The following is a 24,799-nucleotide window of genomic DNA, read 5'->3' on the forward strand; positions in this document are numbered from 1 at the left end:
CTGCACCGGGGATGGCAGAATCTGAGAACCAAGCACACATGGGAGCAAAGCGCTGCCGAGCAGCAGAACTGCTCCGCCGTGATTGTTTGATTTTTCTGTTTGAGTTTGTTTATTTCACTTCATTGTTTTAGGAGGGGCTTGTTTTTGTTTATGTTCTTATTTTTTGAGGCAGGGTCTCCCTATGTAGTCTGGCCTACCTGAAACTCCCTGTATAGCCCAGGCTGGCCTCACTCACACTAGTAGGAATCCTACCAGTCCTTCCACATGCTCTAGCCATGGGTGTGTGTTGCTGTGCAGCTCCTAGTTTTTCTCAACCCCGCAAGGCCCACACAGGCCGCTCACGGCTTCCCATCATCTCCCTGGCCCAGGGAAGTAGAATCATTTATGGAAGAGCTTATAGACCTATGTGCTGGCAGATTCAGGAGAACAGGATTTACCATGCCTGTAAAATCTAAAATAAGGATAATAACCTATATTATTAGAGATTAAGCCATGAATTGCTGAATATATTTATATAAAGAGGAGTGCTCCCTTCCTGAGATGACACAGGAAGTGGATCAGCAGTACCCGTCACCTATTGCTCCCCAGCCAGTCCTTCTCTGTCTCATCTGAGTTAGCCTTGAACTCAATGGTCTGTTTATGACCTCCTTGCCCCAATTTTTCAAGAAGTGCATAGACATGAGGATGTGAATTGAAAGTCCCTGGAGAATTTCGAGTTCAGCATTGTAAAAATAAAATTTGTGAACATTTAAATAGACATTTTGTGCTCCCACCTTAAATTTAGCAGACTTTAATAACATTGAATCTTTTTGGCCCATGAGCGCTGCTTATTCTGGAACTGGAAAGCTTTGTAGAGTGATGGGATGCGGCCCCTAAATATCTCTGGGCTACATCTGTGCCCTGGGGGGTGTCTGTGCCCATACATATGCATAGCCATATGTGAGAGGCAGCAGCCTGAATGTGTGGATGCAAGTGGTCGGTGTCTGCAGCTCAGTGCTGCTCCGGCACTGACTCCTGGCCCCACCAGCTTTCCGCTCCTCCACCTGTGAGCAGGCCACACTCAGAGAGGGACCTTTGTAAGTGCCCCTCCCAGTCCCTGTGCGCTCCGATTCCGATACCTCAGCCTCTTCTGATAACCCAGGCAAAGAGCAAGATGCTCTGCAGTGTTTGTTCCTCAGTTTTCAAGATGACAACTTTGCAGCTTCCGCAGGGTCCAGACCCTGGAGAAAGCCGATGCCTTCAGACTCCTTTCCAAGAAGAGCTAAGACTATACTTTCTTTTGTTTCTTTAATCATGCTGGGAATGAAACCCAGGTCCTTGCATAGGTTAGGCGCATCCCAAGCCCTTCATTGGAGGATTCTAGGCAGGGGCTCTACCACTGAGCCATGCCCCCAGACCCTCACTGAGGGATTCTAGGCAGGTGCTAAGCCACATTCCCAGTAGAAGTTGTGATTATAATTTTTTTTTTTTTTTTTTTTTTTTTGGTTTTTGGTTTTTGGTTTTTTGAGACAGGGTTTCTCTGTGTAGCCCTGGTGTCCTGGAACTCACTCTGTAGACCAGGCTGGCCTCAAACTCAGAAATCCACCTGCCTCTGCCTCCCAAGTGCTGCTGCCGCCACCACCACCACCACCACCACCACCCGGCGTGATTATAATTTTTTTCCAGAGTCCTGTCCTATCAGAAATCTGGAAAAGCTTATCTCTGCACATTATCTAGGCTTTGGTTTTGTGCTCAGAAAAAAAAATCCTCCCATGTGCTTCATCTCCTCCGTTACGCACAGGGCCACATGTACATCCCAGAGGTACCTTGCAGCAGCATCTGACAACTGCTGTTCTTCCTTTGCTTCTCCAGGTATTGGGCCTGTCCCAGGGCAGTGTCAGTGACATGCTCTCAAGGCCAAAACCATGGAGCAAACTGACCCAAAAAGGCCGGGAACCCTTCATCCGGATGCAGCTTTGGCTGAATGGAGAGCTAGGCCAAGGTGTTCTGCCTGTGCAAGGGCAACAACAAGGGCCAGGTGAGGCGGCCTGGCCACCCTCTGCAGAGGCCTGGCAGGGACAGTGCCATCCATGAGCTTGGGTTTGTTTGGGGGGGGGGGTGTTATTGGTGGTGGTAGTTTTTACTGGGGTAAGGGGAGTGGTGAGATAAAGTCTTTTTATATTTCTGAGACTGACCTCAAGCTCACTATGTAGCCCAGACTAGCCTCAGAATCACTGTGTAGCCAAAGCTGACCTTGAGCCCACAATCCTCCTGCCTCAGCCTCCTAAGTGATGGAAAGACAGGCATGTATCCCTATTCCTGGCTCCTAAGATTTCAGGAGTAAAGGGTATAAGCCTAGCTAATTTTATAAGCAGCAGAAAATTAGTTACCGATTAAGAAAATGCTATTTATATATAAATATAGATAAAGGTCAAGTACTTCCACTGGAGAACCAAGAAGGAAATCCAGCCAGGAGAAGAAGTGTCAGTAGGCAGAGATTTCTGCTGCCTTGAAGCCAGGACTGTGACACTTGATAGATTTGTGCAGCTCTCCGTCCAACTCCGCACGCTGGTCCTCGGCCTGAGCACAGGAAGCCCCTACCTCTGGACTCCTGCCTACTCTTGTATCTTTGTGCAGTTGGGAAGCTCCAAGCCCTGTTTCCTGAATAACAGTTTCTTTTTCTTCCACAGTCCTCCACTCAGTGACGACTCTGCAGGACTCCCTCCAGCAGGGCTGTGTGAGCTCAGGTAACTAGCCACTAGTGTTTATTGCTAGCTCCACTGCTCTAGAAATCTGGGGTCTGGGAGTAAGTCTACTATTCCTAACCACAGCAAACAGTGGCCTCTCCCACTTTGCCATGCTGCGCTCTGAGGCTGTTGTGTAAACTGAATCATACAAGAAATGGCTTTTGAGAATTGGCTTCTTCTACTAGGTAGAGTATCCTTGAAATCTACTGACCTTATGTGTAGCAATAGTCATTTATTTCCCTGCCTGAGTAGTATTCCTATGGTGTGGTTATACCAAAGTTTGTATTGCATTGAGGCTATCCCTAGATTGTGGCCATTACACATAGAGTTGTCATGACAGTAAAAAGACAATGGTGTCCCGCTTGCAGACTCTGGACTTGCTTTCTGATGGCAGTCCAAAGGCTGGCAGCCAGGAGCAGCGCTGATAAAATTCATTCCTTTATTGAATCCCTTCATTGTTTTGTAAGTATGAAGCTCTGTATTTGAGGCTGGGGTCTACTGGAGGCAGATTTCAGAGTCAGGGATCTCATTCCAGCAGCAGAGACAAGGCACTAACATCACTGTCCCAGGAGTCATGGTAAGGGACATCACTTTCATCTGGAAGACCTGAACAACCTTTGATTAAGGGAACTGGGGAGACTGGAGCACCAGAATAGATTAGCCAAGGCAGTATAGTCCCCAGGGACAGCTAGGGTGAGATTCAGTGGGCACTTAGTGAGGGTTCAGGAGGTATGTAGGTGTGGACCAAGAAGCCCTGGCCACTTCCTACTGATCTCAGAGACTAGAAGTGTCTCAGAGGTATCTGACAGTCCTTTTCTCTGTGCCCTGAGGTCCCTGGCCACACTGCCCACATGCATGCCTGCCCTGCCCACAGCCATTGCCGCAGGCTGTCACCACTGCCTTCCTACACTGAGCTCACAGTCAGCTCAGCCCAGCCTTCTCTCCCGGCTCCCTGGAGCAGCCGGCAGCATGAGCTGTTCCTTTTCTTTTCTTTTCTTTTCTTTTCTTTTCTTTTCTTTTCTTTTCTAAACATGTTGATTAGTCTCTGTATTCCATTGATTCATTGAAAACACAAACAAAGCTAAGTGAGGAGCGAGTGCTAAGCTGTCAGCTTGCCAGAAGGCTGGGGGGGACACATGTGCTTGGAGGGGAACAGCTGGGCAGCTTTAGCAGTAGCTGCTGCTGCAAGACCCCAAACACACTCGCTCCCATTCCCTCCTCCACCCCTACCCAGCCTGTGTGTGGGGGTGGGGAGTGTCTCCCTCCCCCTCCCCCTCCCTTTCTCTCTCTTGCACACACACAGTTATGTACAACAGTGGCCCCAAAGCTTTCCCCTGAGGGTTTCATGGGTTTTAGGTGTTCCAGTTTAGTCCGCACTGGACAAATTCACTGAAGAAGTTACCAGCACTCTTCTTCTCCAGCTCACACTCAGGATTTAAGAAAGAATATAGCTAAGTCAGTTGGGATGCACTTCTATGGATGTTTATATGGTGAACTGTCCTGGCCTCCTCCTTGTTCACTGAGAAGTCGGCTCTCCTTGTACTACTACTGTCCATCCCAGGCTGAATCATGCTTATCATGGTAGAGCTGATGCTTTCTTGATGAAAGCCTTTCACCCCTAAATATAACACTAAATATCCCTCAGCATTCATGTCTCCTAGAATCCTGACCAAAACTTGTTCCATATATCTCAAAGCATTTTTTTGTTTGGTGTGTGTGTGTGTGTGTGTGTGTGTGTGTCACAGCATATATGTCAAAATCAGAGGACAACTTGTAGAAATTGTTTCTTTCCCAGGAATTGAATTCAAGTTTAATGACAAGCATCTTACGAACTGAGCCATCTTATGAGTCCCCTCCTTTTTTCCCTCCAAGACAGGGTCTCATATAACCCCAGCTGGCCTAAAAATCACTAGGTAACCAAAAGTGACCCTGAATTTCTGCTCATTGTGCCCATACCTCCTGAGGGCTAGGGTGACAGGTGTGCACCACCGCACCCAGTTTGTATGGTGCGAGGGATGGAACCCAGGGCTTTCAACATGAAGGTCAAATACTCTATCAGCTGAGGTACATCCTCATCCTCCAAAACTGGAACTATTTTGTAATGGTAGAATTTGTAAATCCTTGTGATAAATGACTCTAGAAAGTTCTAGAATCTCCGACAGCTTTCATCATTGTTTTCTCCAGAAGAACTCTGATTCAGAGAGTCCCATAAAATTCTGATTACCTCTTTTGCCATAGCTACTATGGAACTCTTCCCAGAGGTCCCCCAACTGAGAAATATTCTCTGTTCCTCACGAATTCCTGACAGCCGTACCTAGAGGTATACAGCATGGCCTGGTCAGTTCTGGATAGTGGGGGGCACTCTTTCTCCCAAGGATATAGAAACTTGAAAGAACCTGCCTTCTAGCTACTTGGCCAGTTGTACCTTCAGTAAGGTCTCCTGGGTCATTACAGAGCTTAGGGGCCTAAACAGGGGACTCTGTGCTTGGCAAACAGCAAAATGCTGGCTTGGGACCCTTCTCCCTGCCAAAGAATTCCCACCCAGGAGCTAGGGATGCAGCTTGGTTGGTAGAATTCCTGCGTGAAGCCCTGGGTCCACAAAGCTCTCAGGAATTAGAGACAGGAGTTGTCATCCACGCTGGTCCTTATATACCAATCTCTCTGATGCGGAGAGGCTCAGGTTCCAACTTCCTTAGTGGCTGTGGCCCTTTATATCATCTGGTAATCTGAACCTTGAGGCACAAAAGAAATTTAATGTTTTTTTGAACAACCAGTGTCACTCTATAGTGGTGGTGTGTGTGTACACTAAAATCAACCTTGGATGTCATTCTTCTGGAGTTGTCACCTTGTTTTTTAGAAATGCTCTTTCAGCCAACTCTGAGACTCCCCAACTGGGCTAGTCTAGCTAGCCAGAGATGTTGGGATTACAGCATGCACCATGGCGCCCAGCTTTTTTTTTTTTAATGTGGATTCTCAGAGTTAAGGAAGCACACACATTAGATATGATCTGCAAACTAACTTCTTCTGCACAGTCGCTTGGGCTGGATGATTTCAGCCACTAGAGAAGATGAGAGGTAGCTCTGAAGAGACAGAGGGACCCTCCCATGATAACATTCATTACAGAAATTGGGGCATCCTGGAGGGCCCTGTGAGAGCTGCCTGTGCCCTCAGCTTGGGAACTTGTTGATACGGGAGCCTTTCATGACTGAAACTAACAAGGTGTTCTGCCTCTGTCTCTCATGCTGGCTTCTGGCAGATCTTGTCAGAGTATACAAGTGAAATGACGGCCCATTTTCCATAGATTAGGCACTAAGCACTCAGCCTTTTCCCAGCGCACCGGGTGGTCAGGAAGAATGGCTTCCAAGTCCTGCCCACCCATGAAGAATCACACAGCTCCATGGCACCACTGTCCATCAGCAGAGTGTCAGCTGTCCCTTTGAGGGGACAGCTGCTTCAGGCTGGCTGTGACGAGTAGTCCAGCTTACCCCACCCTGCTGTGACATCCACAGCTCAGTAGGTGAGGACCGTGCGGTCTCTCCAGCATGGTAGCCCATGTGACTTGATAGCATGCATCGTGGCACTTACTCGAGCGCCTGGGAAGCCTATCCCTGGGGCTTCTTGTCTCGGGCCCAACAGTGGGTTCTGATACCATATGTCCTTGACTAAGTAGTCAATTCTTGGCATTTGACTGGCACGAAAGAGGTAACAGAGAGTTGGTTAGTAGCAGCCTCAGAAAATTTCATGGTACTGAATAGAGTGGGCAGGACCTTGTGGGTATGCTGGATTCAAGTTACACTCTTCCTTCTCTTTGCTCCAAGAATGTCATGAGAGCAACTGGTTCTATCCCGACAGGAGTCTGGCTGCATTCATGTAACTGAGATTTGTGTATAACCAATATAAAACATTACACATAACCTCATTTACAGATCAAAGGGAGCAGAAAAACTCAGGGGCCGTGGAGATAGTTCAGACAGTACAGAGCATTCCATACAAACATGAGGACCCTAGTGCAATCCCCAGAATCCCAGTAAAAAGCCATGTGTGGTGGTGCATGCTTGTAAACCCCAGTGTTGGGGAGGCAGAGACAACACGGTCCCCGAGTTCTAGGTCAATGAAAGATTCTGTTTAAAAAGAAAACAGGTGAGAAGCAGTACCCATGGCTGTTCTCTGCCTCTGTAAATACATATGCAACCCCCATAGACATGTGCATACATGTGACATACTCACACACAAAGGAAAATACCTGAAAATCCATGAGCAAACTGAAAAGATTCCATACATGGCCATTGCCTCGAGGCCTGGAATGTTAGCCTGTGGGCCATCGACTTGGTGGCCCATTCAGGTCTCCTTCTGGTGGCAGCCTGCCTTGGGTCATTTTTATCTTATTAAATGTAGCATAGTATTGGGATTCTCCATTCTGAGGCGAACGAATGAATTTCTAGATTTGAGCTATTGTGTGGCACGTGTGGGCAAAGACTTGCCAGGATGTTCCTGGGCCACAAAAGGTGAGGGATCTGGCATCAAAATGCTTCAGATAGGGAAAAAACCTGAACACTGGAGAAGCGGCTAGTTCAGATGCCTTCTTAGTTCAGGGGAAGGAAGGCGATGAAAGCACTCTGTTGTCTCTTGCTGTAGGACACTGTTGATGCTGCCCCATTAACGCTCAAGGAGCACGTCTGACCAGAGGGCACGCCCACCAGCTTCCTCATGGCCTTCCTTGTTTATGTGTTGTGTTAGGGACTGAACCACACCTCTTCTTCTTGCTGGGGGATTCTAGGCTGGTGCTTTACCACTGAGCCACACCCAGAGCCCTTGAAAGAGAAGCAGATGAGTTTCTAAACAGTGGCTTCCCTTGTGCTAGTGGAGAGTAAACCAGGATGCTATACTGAGTTTAGAGCACGTGCTGACTCATCCTGCCTCTTCCTGCAGGTATTGCCAACAGCAAAACAGCTCAACCTTCCGGTCCCTCCTTCAGGCCTACCACCTAGACCGCAGAGAAGCCGGATGGTTTTAGTTAGATATAATGCTTCTAGGACTGAGAGACAAGTCAAATTTAGATGTTGGCTTTCTAGGTGAGGGGTGTAGCTCAGCAGGAGCATACAAGAGTCCGAAGATTCTATCCCCCAGCACAAGGAAATGAATGAATGAATGGATTTCTTTGGTAACCATTGCAGCCTCTTGAGCTTCAAAAGAATAGTCAGAGGTCAGCATTCAGTGTTGGAAGGGAGTCTAGAAACAGTCTTGCCATCAGAGGGAAGTAGTGACCCAGCCGGCCAGGCTCTTTCGCTGCTCAGGACTGGCACTGCCTGGCCTCACTTTTCAGATTCTCACCTGGTGCAGGCACAGCCTCAGCCACCTCTCCTCCCTGTTTTGCACACCCACTCTGCAAAACAGAATTTACAGTATACTGGGCCTTTGGTACAAGAGAGAGAAGTAGGTCATAGGAGCATATGAGGACTTGGGTCTCTAATGTTCCAATCTAGGGATAAAATAAGAACCCGATATAAGAATGCAGAAAACTCTCAGGTAATTTTAGAAGTAAAGTGGGATGAAAATGAGGATCACACATTGTGTCTTCCACGGGCCACATACTATTCCGATGTCCTTAGTAAGCAGAACTTTCCCTTGTAGGATTTCTGTTTAATCTACCAAGTGGCAGAACTTCACAAGGTCCTGAGTCCAGTGGCCTTGCTGCCACTGAGGTAGGTGTCTATAGGAGCCAGCCCCAGAGCCAGGGGATCTCCTGGACAAAGGGAAGGTTGATCACTGCAGCCGCATAGAGTGTCAAGGGAGACGTCACAACATCCAGTCAGTAAAATGCTTACCTTGCAAGCTTGAAGATGTAAATTCCATCCCTAGAACCTATGGGAGAATGGGCAGGACAGGGACATAGTGTGTGATATGGTATGTGCTTGTAATAATAGCACTTGCACTGGCGGTGGTGGCGCACGCCTTTAATCCCAGCACTTGGGAGGCAGAGGCAGGCGGATCTCTGAGTTCAAGGCCAGCCTGGTCTACAGAGTGAGTTCCAGGACAGCTAGGGCTACACAGAGAAACCCTGTCTCAAAAAAACCAAAAATAAATAAATAAATAAATAAATAAATTAATAAATAAATTAATTAATTAATTAATTAATTAAAAAGAAAAAAACAGCACTTGGGGAGGCAGAGACAGGGGCTCCCTGGTGTTCAAGTAGCCAATAAGACTACTTGGTAGACTCCAGGTTAATAAGAGACACTGTCTCAACAAAGATAGGTGACTCTAAGAAATGAAACTAGAGGTTAACCTCTGCCTTCCATATGTACCTATATAGACACACACACACACACACACACACACACACACACACAAATTTGGATCAAATTACACACAGTTAAAGATGAGACCCATAGCAAAGGAAGCAACTGATAGAAAAACATTAATGTCAAGGAAGGTCTCCTGTGTGTGATTGTGCCCAGACTGGAAAAGGGGACAGGACCATGGTGCCAAAGACAGACAACATGAGGCTCAAGCTTAGCAGGTTACAGGGTTTAGATGTACCTAGGCTAGGTGGTAGTGGGTTGTGCTTCTTTGAAACCCCTTCCAGTCTAAATCCTATTGCTGAGAACAGCCCCATCCTTAGGCTGCTGTTTCTTCATCCAATTCAGACACCCCAACCCCATCTGACTAGCCCACGGCGCATGCTCAGATTCCCCCATGAGTGAGGAAGAAAATGCCCACTGGATCTCTTCAGGACAGGTCAAGTCAGCAGGCAACCCAGAGGTATCCATCACTGGCTTCGTCTCTTGGATTGTTTGTCTGTCCCTGAAGAATAAGGATCCTAAATATAGCCCATGTCTGAACTGGCAGATGTGGGGTTCATCCTTTACATAAGGACCAAAATTAGCCTGTCATTTGGCACCTAAATGAAGCAGGCAGACTGCCTTCATACCAACTTCACAATTAGGAAGACTGGAACGGTAACACGTTTAAGTGGATAAGAAGCTCCTGTGGAGATCAGGGTTAAAAATTTGAAATCTAGACGACTGAGCAGCAAAGACTCAGAGGTTCCCAAGGTGTCCCCTAGTCATGCCCTCTTACTCTGTTTAGAGATGGAGTATCATGTTTTCCTGAGCTGGCCTCCAACTCTGCTTAGCTGAGGGTGGTCTTTACCTCCGTCTCCTATGCAGCGCTGAGATTACAGGTGTGCACCACCTCACCTGATATAGGACATGGCGAGAAATGTGGTCAGTCCAAGTGCTGACCTACAGCCCCAGCTAACTTGCTCATTCCTGAGTGAAGATCTGTGTTACTTCACATGAGTGAAACATTTCATAAACTCAGGGAAAAAAATATGATGGCCCAGTGGGTAAAGGTGCTTGCCACCAAGCCTGGTAACGTGAATTTAGTCCCTGTGACCCACATAGTGGAAGGAGAGAACTTACTCCTGTAAGCTGTCCTCTGACCTCCGTGTGTGTGTGTGTGTAAAAGTCTAGTAAATTTTAAAAATAACATCTTCGATTATTCCCTAGAAATAACACTAGGGAAGAACAGCAACAGCCATTCAGGGCTTTACAAGAACAGAAAAGGTCCACCCAGCATGCCCGGGGCTGGGTTAGTAGAGGGGCTCCCCAGGGGCTGCAGGAAGATGTTATAATCAATTACCACATCATAACACTGATGTATGATAATTACTGAGTGTTTCTCCTGAGATAGTACAGCATTTGGCAGGGATGCAGTTCCTTCATGGTCCACTGCCTGATTAATATGCAAATAATAGGCTGATTGCATGATGAATGCAGAAAATGAGCCCGCTGATAACAGGCGCACTGAAGCGGGGAAATGATAAATTACTTTTACTGACTGTCCTACATTAAGTACTCTTTCCCAACAATCTCATCACAAATTAAGGAAAGCAGTATGGCAAGATTAGGAGGATGTGTAAAATTATGTACCTTAATAGCTTTTCAAACAAAGATGTCTATAAGGAAAGCGTCACCTGGTTCTTCATAGAGCCAAAGTAGTTCACCCACCTGAGGGGTCATTAAAAGACAGGAAGTAGCGAGTCACACCTATGTGTGCCGCTGGCTTCCCTTGGCCGTGGAAGCCTTGCTAGCTCAGCCACACTCATTACCTCACGCGGCCTGAGTGGCTTTGTTATTGAGTGGGGACAGGCTGCTTGGGGCAGATGCTCCTTCCTGCACGGGTGGACACAAAGCTCATTGCCCACACAGTGCCATGGGGAAGGAGGGTTAGAGTTGCAGTCCCAGAAGGCCTGGGAAGGAAGGAAAATTGAAGACCACTGTTCAAAGATGGGGCACAGTGATACTTACCCATATGCTAGCTTTAGGAGGCTAGAGCCAAGGAACCAAAGTGCAAGGCCAGCCTGGACTTTAATAACACTTTTCAAAAAAAAAAAAAAAAAAAACTACCTTTGACCTGCTCTTTAATCTTTCTTTCTAGAAAAGGTTAATTTATAGAACCCACAGTTTTGGCAGGGGAGGGTCAGGCAAGTGGTACTTGCATCCCATCATTGGAGAAGCTGATACAGGCAGATCTACCAACCTAACCACCTTGGCTATCTCCATGCCAGTGAGAGATCCTGTCTCAAAAATCAAGGTGGGACTGGGTATAGCTCAGAGGTAAAGCACTTACCTTATGTATAAAGGCCCTAATTGTAATTCCCAATACTACAAAAAGCCATGGTAATGGTGCCTAAAGAATGACTCCAGAGATAATTCTCTGGCCTACAAGCACACACAGATACACACAGACACAGACACACACCCACACCCACACACACACACACACACACACACAGACATTCACTCTCGTAATTAATCTTTGATTACAGCAAAACAGTTTAACTAGAGAGTTTGTTTTTCCCTGCAGTAATATATATTTACACTGTTTGTGTGGTATACATTTTCTCTTAACATGCAAGGATTCACTGATAAGTGTCCATGCACACAGCTGGCTCAGTAATAAGGTTATCAGGTAATTGGAAAGCATTATTTCACAATGGATATGGTCTATAGCAAAGTGGACCTGGTGTCCCCAAAGCACAGTAGACTATGTCATTCCCATAGCTGTAGCAAGCCATGGTGTTCCTCCTAGACTTGATTATCAGCAGTGGTTATGACATAATACTCCCAAGTCCTGGTTTTGATAGGCTTCTTTGTGACACACAGGGCTGCAGCACAGTAGGCAAAGCAAATTCAAGGCCCTGGGTTCCATCCCCAGGACCACAGAAAATAGGTATGGCAGTGCACACCCATGATCCTAGCACTGGGGAGGTTAAATAAACAAACAAGTACATAAATAGATGCCAGATGTGGTACCAGCGTGTCAATAAATCCCAGCACTCAGAAGCTAAGAGGTGTGAATCTGAGGCCTATTCAACACAGAGCTCCTAAGACCCCATTTCCTTTTAAGCAACTTACTTGGTGTAAAAAGGTGGGTGAAAAGCGTCTCTGGAGGAGGAGGATGCCACTTTAACATGGTTATATCTCAGGTACCCCATTCTTCTACCCTCTCCTAGGCTTGACTGTCCCTGAGAGTCTCCAGCCTCAGCTTTAAGGTGGCAGGTCCTTTTCCAGATCCCCCATCTTCATCCCAGAGTCTTTGTTAGTAGAATCTACTGAGTAATGTCTCTTTATGCCTTTGGCCTCAGGTTCTGTGATTTACAGGGTGCTTTCTTATGCACACCCCACTTGCAGCCCTTGCCTGGCACTCAGAGGGTCTCCTTACTCAGTGAAAGTCAAATGGCTCAGGAGTGATCAGAGAGGCATAAGCAACTAATAAATTGATTTTATTCAACAACCTTGATTTGTTCATAAAGAATATTAGCCTCCCTAAAAGTTCCTTATGCAAATTTAGGAACTCTTATTTTCTTAAGTCCTGTCATTACACAGGGATAGACACAGCAACATCTACTGTATGGCAGATCTTTAATGTTCTCTTTTAATTGTATATCTATGGAATTATACGTGTGCACTGCCATGCCTGTTCTCTCGAATGTGCCCTACCATCTCTGCTACATGTGTCCCTCAGCCTCTGTGTATCCCAGATAAGCCTATCAGAAGCAGAGGTTGGAAGCCAGGCAGTGGCACACTTCCTGTAATCCTAGCACTTAGGAGGCAGAGGCAGATGGATCTCTGAGTTTGAGGCCAGACTGGTCTACAGAGTGAGTTCCAGGACAGACAGAGCTACAGTCTTGAAAAACCAAAAGTGGAAAAAAACATAAAATAAAAAGCCAAGCTTGGGAGCATTAAGTCATAATCACTGATGCAGTTCAGTTCAAGCCTACAGACTTGAAGGTCTAGCACAGCATCTCAGAGATTCCAGACTTTGATCCTCTTGCCTCCACCTCCTGCCAGACCCGAGTGCTGGGATTCCAGGTGTGCACTACCGTTTAGTGCAGTGCCGGGAATGAAACCCTGAGCTTGGCTTGTGCTAGGCAAACACTTTACCAGCTGAGTTACACCCCAGCCTAGCTCTTTCATTTCTGCTATTTGAAAAGAAAGGAATCCTGGTAGATTTCCAGAGACATAAGGCCAGTTGGTGTATTAACAAATAGGGAGGACCGGCTTGAGACCTACCACAACCTTCTGTTTGGCTGGATTTTCCCAGAGGAGAGGTTGTACACCCAGTGCTTGGGAACTGGCCAGTGATAGAAGTCAAAGCATTTTTCATGAGAAGTCTGTAGGTCATATGTGACACAAGTGCTTACTTTTTTTCTTTGGTTTTATGTGTTGGTTGGTTGGTTGGTTGGTTGGCTGGCTGGCTGGCTGGCTGATTGATTGATTGATTGATTGATTGATTGATTGATTGATTGGTACAGAAGTGTCTCAGCACACAGAGAAGGGAAGGCACAGCAGGCTGGGCATGGATCAGAGTAGCCTGGATTTTGGTCAAAACAACATTCATGTTGAAAAGAAGGCACCTTGCGTTTGTGGCTGGGATTCCTGCCTCTGCTTCCAAGTGGTAGGATTAAAGATACCTTGGAGACACATGACTGGAGAAATGTTGGGAAGGTCCCAGATGTCTGTGAGCATCTGCTGCTTCAGACAAAGACTAAGCACAGAGGCAAGCAAAGGCATATCTATCAGTGTCAGGACTTGTATTACCGCATGGTCCATGTTGCCCTGTAAGCCACACAGCCTAAGGAGAATGTGCTTCTCACATTCAGGTCAAAGGCCTAGTCTGTTTGGGAGACTGGGTGTTCTCAGGATGGAGCACCCACATTTTCTTGGTTGTACATAGCACGGTTTGTTCATCTGAGCTAGGTTGGGAAGCACTCCAGGTTGGTGGTCACTCTCTCGTGACTTCCAAAACTGTTGGTGGCTGTGGGCTGGAAAAGTCCTCAGCTCTTCAGGGCTCCCGTGCGCTGGCTACACTAGGATGTCCACACTGAGCTCCCTAGAACCCGCTGACTGTTGTCCACAGCTACTGAGATTCACACCCTGCTCAGCTTTAGTTGCCCATTCTCTGTCTCTAGCCAGACCATACCTCCCTCTCCTCCTGTAACCTGCTCCCTGCATTCTCCCCCTTATCTTCCTGTCATGAGAGTCACTTGGAGTTGCCTGGCCTGGCACAGGCTCAAAGTCTAAACTCTGGACATAATGAAAAGTGGTGCATCAGACCAGCCGCCAGTTAAATAATGTTTGGGTTCTTGTCAGAATGTCACAGAGTACCCTGTCATTTTGTTTCAGCAACTTGTCCTTCTGAACGCACAGTTCGCCGTATGGCATGCCAGCAGTAAAAATGTCACTTGCAATAATTACTTTTTGGAGGAAATGCTTGCTGACTTCCTACCTTCAAGCTGTTTTTTACACAGTGGGGAGATAATCAAAAATGACTTCATCCTGACTGCTCAAATGAACACTAAATGGAATTTGGGTTATTACCGAGATAGAGAAGGGCTGGGCGTGGAAATTGCAGCAGCGGATCGGATAAACTGCAGAGCGATTTATCTTGGAAAATTGGGGCGGATGTGTGTTTTCCATTGGCTTCTATTGAAAGCTTAAAGCAGCTGTTGTTTAGCCTGCTGTTTGGGGAATATAATATCTTTCATAATCCTTTTATGGCTCCCAAACACCTTGTGTATCTCTGCTTGCATCAGGCCACTGCCCCTGTCCTTTGTTCTTCATAGCCAAGCTCCTCTTGCAAGATCCAAGGTCCACATAGAGAAAAAGTGAATCCTCACAGATCACTTGAGTGTCTGCCTTCCTATTGCTGTCAGATCCCCAATGCCCAATGCCTCCATGCAGACCCAGGCCTGCAGCATGCTAGGCCAGTGTTTACCACTGAGCCATGCCTCCAACACCCACTGGGGTTTAAAAATATGCAAATTATCCTTATTAATTATCATAGGCCTAGGGCTGCTTAGACTCTTGAAAGCACGGGTGTTTTTGTTGGGGAGGTCTGTCTAATTTCTCTCCAATGCCTAGCAGAGTACGTGACACAGGTTGCTTTAAAATATGAGTGGAGGAGCCATCAAGATGGCTCAGCAGATAGGAGCACCTGCTACCAAATCTGAGAAACTGAGTTTGATCCGTATGGGCCCATATGGTAGGAGAAATCCAACTCTAAAGTTGTCCCCAGACCTTTACACATATACCATAGTATGTGCACCCAAACAGATCTGGAGGGAGGGAGACGTGTATGTTCACCCAAACATATTCAGAAAAAGAGAACATTTTAAAAGAAACTTTAAAAACCAAAAATTTTTAATATAGATGGATAGAATCAGGCAAGGTGGTACACAGCCGTAATGTCAGTAATCTGGAAGCAGAAGTGAAAGGATCTTCTTAAGAATTTGAGGTCAGCCTGCTCTACTTCATGAGTTCTAGGCCAGCCAGGGCTACATAGCAAGCATTCTTTAAAAAAGCAAAGATGGATGAAAGATGGAGATGGGGAATGGATAAGCGGGTGGATGGATGTATGGATGATAAACGGCTAGAGAAGTGGGTGTGTAGATAATGACACATTGATAGGGCAAAGAGGCTGTCAGGTCAGTAGTAGGCAACATTATAGATAGAAGCACACAGTGTTTCCATCCTTCTCTGGCTCCCCTCCTTGCTCCGTCCAAGGATATCTGACCAGATGGAGCCAGCTGGTTCCCCAGCCTGGAGTGTGGGCATGTGTCCAAGCAGGGTTACTAGGAGATTGGAACAAGACACTGGCCAGGGTCCTCAGCACACAGCTTCATGCATATGTAGTTAAAAAATTAATTAATAATATAATTGTGTGTGTGTGTATATGTGTGTGCATGCGAGCATGCTTTGAGCCCCTTTCTCCATTCTTGCCATGGATTGGCTTCTAGTGACTCAATGCTATGTTTGAGATCCCTGCTGCTGACATGTGTGCTGTAGCATCACTGCCCAGAGAGGCCTCTAGCAGACACTCAAGTGTCACTTCCATGGTGACCGCTGTTACAAGTCACAAGTAGGGTTGCTTTTGGGCTTGGTTTTTGTTGGTTTTGTTGTTGGTTTTGTTTGGAGGGTTTTTTGTTGTTTGCTTGCTTCTGTGCCTATGTATACATGTACATCTTCATATGGGTTTCACATGCACATGGTACATGTGAGGCCAGAGGTTGATCATATGTCTTCCTCTGTCACTCTCCACCCTTTTTTTTTTTTCTGAGACAGGGTTTCTCTGTGTAGCCCTGGCTGTCCTGGAACTCACTCTGTAGACCAGGCTGGCCTCGAACTCAGAAATCTGCCTGCCTCTGCCTCCCAGAGTGCTGGGATTACAGGTGTGTGCCACCACCGCCCGGCCAACCCAATTTTTTTAAAACAAGGTCTCTCACTGAACCTGGAGCTTGCCAATTCCACTAGGCTGACTGGCTTAGAAGCCTAGGGATCTGCTGTCTCCACCTGCCCCCAGAACTGGTCTTACAAGTACCTCCCACGGCATTAGTCTTTAGGTGTTTGTTTGTTTATATGAGGTTGCTTCCCTAATTTGTTTTATTATATTTATTTCTTTTTGTGTGTCTGGTGTATGTTGGTACATGTATGTCACATTGTACATATGGAAATCAGAGAATAATCCTTAGGTATCAGTTCTCTCCTTCCACCATGTGGGTCCCAGGGACCAGACACAGGCCATCAGGCTTGACAGCAAGTGTTTTCACCTGCTGAGATCTTTCCGTGGGCTCTCAGAGATCCCGGTGAGGGCTTCACTCTTTCATGGCAGACACTGTACCAATGGAGCCTTTTCCCAGCCCTGTTTCGTTTTGGGCTTTTAAAAACAGTCTCACTATATAGCCACTGAAGGCCTAAAATTGAAGAGCCTCCTGTGTCGGACTTCCTAATAGTGGGACCACAGGTTGCCGCTACTACACTTAATCTCAGGGAAGGCATGTCTTTCACAGCACCCCTACAATAGCACGCCCCCTCTGAATGGCTCACCATACATCGTGCCATGCAAGGGACTCCAGATAGCATCCTGATCCTCCTACCACACATCTTTGTTCTCTCCTAAGTTTGCTTTTAAAACTGCATCTCCATCCCACCTTCTAGCCTTCTGCCCCAGCTCTCACAAGGATACAGCAACACCGTGTAGCCAAAGAAGCCCTCAGTTTGGTCCCCAGTATTACATACAGCAGGCGTGTTGGGGCATACCTATAATCCCAGTAGGTAGTGAGTTCAAGGTCAGTCTGAACCTCATGAGACTCTCTTTAAAAACAACAGCAACAGGGCTGGAGAGATGGCTCAGCGGTTAAGAGCACTGACTGCTCTTCCAGAGGTCCTGAGTTCAATTCCCAGCAACCACATGGTGGCTCACAACCATCTGTAATGGGATCCGATGCCCTCTTCTGGTGTCTAAAGACAGCAACAGTGTACTCACATACATAAAATAAACAAATCTTTAAAAAAAAAAAAAAAGAATGTTAAAAAAAACAACAACAACAGCAACAAATAAAAATGGGGCTGTTCAGCTTTCTGTGACCTGAGACTGCAGCACGGTAGTGCATGCTGCATGTCCATGAAGGCCCCTCCCATAGTCGTCTATAGTGGGGAATGCAAACGGATATGCATGCGAGGTATACACCTGTTAGGTTGTGCTGCCTTGCATAGCCCACATGCATGCAAGGGGCTGTTGAGTGCACCACCCGGGGAAGGACTAGCAGCTGCTTGTGAGATCTCACTCCCAGACTGCAGGCAGCCTGTTAGGAGGGTGGCCATGATTTTGACCTTGTTGTGGGTTAAAGGACACAAACCTAGGAGAATCTGTTTATCATGCTTGGGACACATGCTATTCTTGACAGTAGTCAGTGAATAAGATGGATGATCTGCCAAATGGGCCCTCGCATGGGTGAGTCAGGGCGAGTTTACAGTACAATCCTTTTGCTGCTTCCAACACACAAACAATATTTGCTAGATTGTAGACCCTGTTGTGTGCTGACCTAGGGGTGAGCAGAGAAAAGAAATCTGATTTACAGGACTCATGCTGCCTTAAAGGTGGATATAGGTCGTCTCTGCTCCCACACCCATCATTTTACATGTCTCACAAAGCAGTTCAGTTGTTTTCTTAACCTGATTTTTCCAGGCCGAGCTTTATGAAATAGTGGGACTTTTTACCAATTTGAGAACATTACACAGGCTTATTGGATTCAATTGTGGTTCTGTTTCAGGTTTTGTTCTTTCTAGGCACTCATAAAAAATACTTGTATTTTTAATATATGTCCCACTCCCTAGATACAGGAGCGGTTATTTGCCCAAATATCTAGAAAATATTCTATGAGGCTTGGGGAAATAGCTTAGTGGTAAAAGCATTGGCTGCCTAAGTGTGAGGACCTGAATTTAAACCCCCAGCACCTACATAAAAAGCCAGATACAGTGACTACATGCCTACCGCAAGCCCCATGCTCAGGGAGACAAATACAGGAGGCTCACTGGCCTTCCAGGCTACAGGATAGCTCCAGATGCAGAGAGAGCCTGTCTCAAGAGAATGAGATAAAGGATGATAGGGCAGGACACTGACAGCCTCCTGGGCACTGTGTGGTTGTGCACACCTGCACATACACATGCACAGGTATCATACACACTAAATATTAATATGTGTGTGCCATAAACTAGAAGTAAAGTCTTCCTTGTTGCTATGTTTTATTCAGATAACAGTGTTTTCTTTTTTGTTGTCTGGTTATTTATTGGTTTGGTTTTTCATAGCAATAGATATACTTCAGAGCACTCAACATGCTCAACAGGCACTCTCCACTACACCATACCCTCAGCCCAGGCAACAGGATTTGGGGCTACCTGCAGCTGTGCTGACAGTGTTCCTGAGGGACTGGTTACAGTCTGAGGAAGCAGCAAACAAGAGAAGACACAGAAGGTCCTGCCTTTGGCCTCTAGCCAACATCACCAGTCAGTCATCTATTAGCCACCAGAGGGAAATAGCTATAAATAAGAGCATTTCAATACAATTATCATCACTTGGCACACTGTAACCGCACCTTGCCTGGTCCCTCACAATGGCCCTCTGGTGTATTAGCCTAAGTGGAAGAGAGGGAAGAGGGTGTGCCAAACATAGGATTAGATCAAAGACAGGCTGGGTCTGTGGACAGGAGGCCTTCACACTTCCTTCTCGATGCTCTCTTTGGAAATTAGGATATGACCAGTCTTTACTCTAGTACCCCACAGCAGGCTCAAGGCAATGTGCCAAGCCTCACAGGCCAGACTAAAGTGAAGTGGGGGACTGCTTGCTGGGTTAGTTTTATTGTTACAGTGACAAGCTGCCTGACAGAAGAAGCTTACGGAAGGAAAGTTCATTCAGGTTCATGGACCCAGAGGACTCCACGTGGCAAGGGGTTAGGGCAGCAGGGTGTGAGCTGCCCACACGGTCAGGACGCAGAGCGAGCTGGATGCCAGCACTCTGCTCACCCTCTTCTGCAGGGCGGGACCCCAGCCCTTGGACTGGAACGGTCCATGTGCACAGTGCATCTTCCCACAGCAGTTACTCAACCTAGAGACCCCCCCGCACTGGCATGCCTGAGGCGGGTCCCTTGTGATTCTGCCTCCTCTCACACTCAGCTGGAGAACAGACGTAGCACTTCCCATCAGGCACCTTCAGTGCCCTAACAAGGCACAGGCTGTCTTAAAGGAACATGCGATGCCTGATGGTCTCCACACCAGTCTCTTTCTGGTGCCAATCACAATGTGGTCTGATGAGCAAAGAGCTTGAGTCTCTAAAGCAAACAAGCCCTGGGGTGCTACAGAGAACACAGGCCGCCTTTCTTTGGTATGCTTTGTCCTCTAGTCTCAGCACCTCTCTGGTAGTCCTAGAAAAAAGCAATATGATCCTGAGACTTGAGCCTCCCTGTACCACCAGAGAGACCAACAGCTGAGGCATGGGTTCAAGAGCCTCTGTAATCAGATAACCATCCTGGCTTATGGGTACCCTCACCTAAAATGATCTGTCCATTCTTGTGTGTGCATGTAGAAGCCAAAGGACACCTTTGCGTCCCATTCCACAAGCACCACCCACTTTGTTTTTTGAGACAGGCTCTCTCACTAGCCTGGAGCTCACCAAGTGTGCCATGCTGACTGGCCAGTGAGCCCCAGGGTCAGCCTGTGTCTTCCTCCCCAGGGCTGGGGTCACAAGCATGCACAACAATGCCTGGGTTATATGGGTTCTAACAACAGCACTCAGATCCCCATGCTTGCAAGAGAACACTTCACCTACTGAGCTATCTCTCCACCTCCTGTCCATATTTTTTGTTCTGGAAAATAGAGGAAATAATCATATATATTAGACCCCCAGTCCCTCTGAATTACTTGAATCGTGGGGGTTTGATTAGAACAAATCATAGTAGTCATAATGACTTTTTTTTTTAGCAAAATGCCCTGATATTAAGCCTTCAGAAACCTTTTATTTGAACCTTTAGTTGATTTTTTTTTGTCTTTGTTGGTGTTATTTTTGTTCCTTTAATGCAGAAAAATTAGAGGTTACACTTAATGAAAAAATGACGAAATCACACAGTCCCAGGGACTACCACAGCCCCTTCTGTACTGGGATTTAATTACCATTTCCCGAGGAAGCAAAGTCGGTGAGCATGTTGAAAGATGACTTCAGCAGCCATTCTTGCTGTGTTTAATTCTAGAAAGCACTCCAAAGACCTCTGCCAGCTGCAGCCCTGCCCCCGAGTCCCCAATGAGTTCCAGCGAATCCGTGAAGAGTCTCACCGAGCTGGTCCAGCAGCCCTGTCCCACCATTGAGACCAGTAAAGAAGGCAAACCACCAGAACCCAGCGACCCACCCGCCTCAGACTCCCAACCCACAACACCGCTGCCTCTCCCTGGACACTCAGCCCTCAGCATCCAAGAATTAGTAGCCATGTCTCCTGAGCTGGACACCTACGGCATAACCAAGAGGGTCAAAGAGGTGCTGACAGACAACAACCTCGGTAGGTCCCCATTGCCAGCTTCCTGCTAGTCAGTTCCTGATTGAAGCCTTGAAAGGGCAAGACAGGGGTCGTAGGCTGAGTCAGCCAGGGGCTCTAAAATCTCCATGCATCCAACTTTCTTACCTTGCCACAAGTTGTCGTACACAAAGTTCACAAAAGAAGTTAAAAACAGAAATCTCGTGTTTTTAAGTTGATTCCCAAACTCATCCACCCAAATTCATGGTGGGTAACAGAGCAGGACAGCTTAATTCTGCAGTATCAGATAACTTTACGGATGTCAGAAACAAGGTCTACTCCCACTGTCCCTCACTGTGCGTGCTATGGGGCCCGCTATACATGCCCTGTGAGCCAGCCCTTCAGTGACGCTGGCTTGATACTGCCTGTCATAGACTGATGACTCAGCAGCTCCAAGGCCCCTGCCTGGCATCTTGAAGCCATCTGATGTTGCTGCTATTACCTCTGCTTTGCAGTCCTGAGGTGCCATCCTCTCAGGGTATCAATCCCAGGCCATATATCTATGCATGCTGCAGCTAACCTGAGCTCTGTCACTGCTGGGTGGGAGGTATGTGGCCCTGAGGATATTAGTATCTTGCCACTTGTATGCTATCCTGCTCCTTCCTCAGGGCCATATGGATCAGTCAAGCCCTCCTGGGCAAAATACTGGGGCTTCTCTGCAAATCATGTGTCCCCACAAGTCCAGGTTAAAATGTCAATGAAAAGAGCACACTGAAACAGTCCACAGAATGGCCCCATCCGTGCAGCACCTCCAGGAGGGACCTGTGTGTCTCCTTCCCTGGATACAACAAGACAAGAGGAACATTGCCGCTGAGGCTGAGAGAGCTCAGTCTGCGAAGAGCTCATGTAGCACTGAGTTCCAGCCCTAAGACCCATGGAAAAAATGCCAAGCATGATGGCATGTTCTTAACCCTACTGTGGGGGAACCAGGGATGGCAGGATTCTTGGGGTTCACTAGCCAGCCAGCCAACCTAGCTGAAGTACAGGCCAATGAAAGAACTTAAAGAAAAACACAGGATGAGAGCACAGACACACACACATACACACACACACAAGTTGCTACTGAGTTTCAGTGAAATCTGCCAGTGACTTCTATCTGGAGTCAAGCCCAGATGTCGTCTTGAGTCCCCCACATGCCATTTGTGCAATGTATTGTCCAAAACAGAACACAAGAAAAAGGACCATCCACTGAGAACAATTATAATCGTTCATTCATAAAAAGATGAAAATTTAGCTGCTGATTTGAGAACAGCCCAAAGCCCATATGTTCATCGGTTATTGAAATATGGAAGGATTCCTACACTTGAGTCATCCACTTCTTCCCAGACTTGTCACAAGTCCAAGGAAGCAGGCCGATCACTCCTGCTACCCACTCCCAGATAGAAAGCATCCTTCCATGTAAATGTTGAGACTAACAGAAGAAAACCTCCTTTCAAACCGCTAAGTTGTAAGATCACAGTTTGGAAATGACAAACACTGGAGCCCCCTTGGCATCACTAGCCAGTTTCCATCCTCAATGGAGAGTTAGTTGGCATGGGTTACATCCAGCAAGAGCAGTACTCTGCTGGCCTGCAGAACTTTCCAGCACTGCAAAGTACCAGTTATTAATATGAAAAACTTCCAGGAAAGCCTATAGCTCATCACCTGAGTTTAGCAATCAGAAGCAATCCCCTTGGTATCTCTGACTGGTCTTAATGTTTGTAAGGGAAGTTATCTGTCTTCCCACAGGATTTCTGATGTAGTGTGGGCAGATTGGCCAGCTTCAAGCTGCATCAAGCAGCAGAGACCTCTAGTCAAGTTTCAAATCCCTACTTAAGCTGGGATCCTGGCATGTTCAAACACTACCACTGAGCCACACCCCAGCCCCTCCCTGGATGATTCTAGGCAGGGGCTCTACCACTGAGCCACACCCCCAGCCCCTCACTTGGGGATTCTAGGCAGGGGCTCTACCTCTGAGCCACACCCCCAGCCCCTCACTTGGGGATTCTAGGCAGGGGCTCTACCACTGAGCCACACCTTCTTCAATCTAGTAAATTTAAGGGATTTTTTGTTTTTTGTTTTTAAGAAAATTTAGAGGAAAAAAAAAAAAACACCTTAACTAAATTTGGCTTCACAGTCAATCATTGTTTATAGTACATAGTGCTACATCATTTTCTCTGGGTGTTCCCATAATGTTTTCAATTCATAGCTGAGGTCATTACCACAGGTAGCATAAGCCAGCCTCCATTGTCTCTAGCTGCAGTGTGGAGTTGGCACATTCTTCCCAACATCCTAATATCCTACCAAACAGTGGCCTTTCTGATCCCAGTCTCCACGTCCCCTCAATAGCTTCTGTTTACTCAAGCTTTTCCCATCAGTTCATATGGATCGTAATAGATTCTGAGGTGTAACTTGAAGAATTGCAGCCCTCTCCACTCACAGCGGAATGGCTTTTGTCTGCGTGTGTGTATGTATGTGCATATACACATGAAGATGCACGGTCAATATGCACTGTCTTCCCCGAGACCTTAGTCTTTGGGACAGGGCCTTTCAGTGAGCCTGGAGCACACTGAGGGCTGGACTGGCTGGCCGGCAAGTTGCAGGGATCGTCCTGCCTCCCCTCCCCCTCCCCTCCCCAGTCTAGGAATTACAGCCATAGACTACTGTGCCCAGCTTTTTATATGAGTGCTGGGGTTCTAACTCAGGTCTTCATGCTTTAGTGATGGTAAGGGCTTTAATGATGAGCCATCTCTCCCAGCCTCAAGCCCTGTTTTTAAGCCTGTGACAAAGTGCAGACTTGGATGCTCTTGTGCCCTCCACAACCACCTGCCTTGTGATCAGCCCAAGGCAAGCTGTTGACTCTGCATGGGAGAAGAATCCAGGGAAGGTTTGCTCTTCTCTGAGGTACATTCAGCAAAGGCAGTTTAGACAGCAGAAGCCATTACTACCAGTGAGCCTTTCAAATTGATGCTTCCAGACTCTTCCTCCCTTCTGCTGTGACCCAGGAGTCAAGAGCCTATTCTCTCAGAAGACCCTTGACCTTGCTAATTGTGCTTCCGCTTGGCCTCTGGTTAGTCTGAGAGTTAGCAGCTGCCACTTCCCCCTCTGGGCCTGTGTGGGGGATTTCACTGCGTCTAACTGATGATGCAAGTGTCCACCCTCACCTCACCTGGCTCCTGAAACTTTTAATTTTCTTTTTCCTGAGGCTGTTGATATATAGTTTAGGCTAACTTGGAAATCCCTATGCAGCCCAGGCTAACCTAAAACTGCTCATCCTCCTGCCTCAGCCTCCCAGTGCTAGAATTACAAGTATGTATTGCCATGCCTGCTGTATGGAGGCTTTTCTGAACGCATAGTCATTAGTCACATATATATAGAATGAAAGTGTATTCTAGGTTCCTTGCCAATGAATTTCTTCCACTTGTTAGTAGACAAGTGGACGAAATGTTTCAGTACTGAAGCTGCCACTCCAGGGTCAAACACCTGCCTAGGATCCACCAGCAAGAGGCAGGGGGTGTGGCTCAGTGATAAGATTCTCACCTCACATGCACAAAGCCCTGGGGTCTATCTCCAGCCCTGTAAAAACTAAAGAAAAATACTGATACAAAATGTTGCTGTAAGCCAGGCCTCACAATCCAGACTATCGGTCATTGAGCCATGTGTGTAAAGTCAAGATCTTGTTGCCTGC

The 24,799-nt window shown here is 47.0% G+C and overlaps 1 protein-coding gene across 7 annotated transcripts in view; it reads left to right on the forward strand.

The window, feature by feature from the left end:
• Positions 1–24,799, forward strand: part of Cux1 (cut like homeobox 1) — a 317,075-nt gene that overhangs the window by 259,771 nt on the left and 32,505 nt on the right. For 5 of the 7 annotated variants that reach the window (XM_052168212.1, XM_052168215.1, XM_052168213.1 and 2 more), the window contains 3 exons: positions 1,852–2,017; positions 2,670–2,726; positions 20,815–21,117. The exons of the other annotated variants lie outside the window; for them this stretch is intronic. In XM_052168212.1, the coding sequence (XP_052024172.1) occupies positions 1,852–2,017; positions 2,670–2,726; positions 20,815–21,117 (526 nt within the window). The remainder of the gene's footprint in view (positions 1–1,851; positions 2,018–2,669; positions 2,727–20,814; positions 21,118–24,799) is intronic. 7 annotated transcript variants of the gene reach the window in all.

Source organism: Apodemus sylvaticus, chromosome 22 (genome assembly GCF_947179515.1).
Source record: "Apodemus sylvaticus chromosome 22, mApoSyl1.1, whole genome shotgun sequence".
In the NCBI taxonomy this organism is placed as follows: Eukaryota; Metazoa; Chordata; class Mammalia; order Rodentia; family Muridae; genus Apodemus; species Apodemus sylvaticus.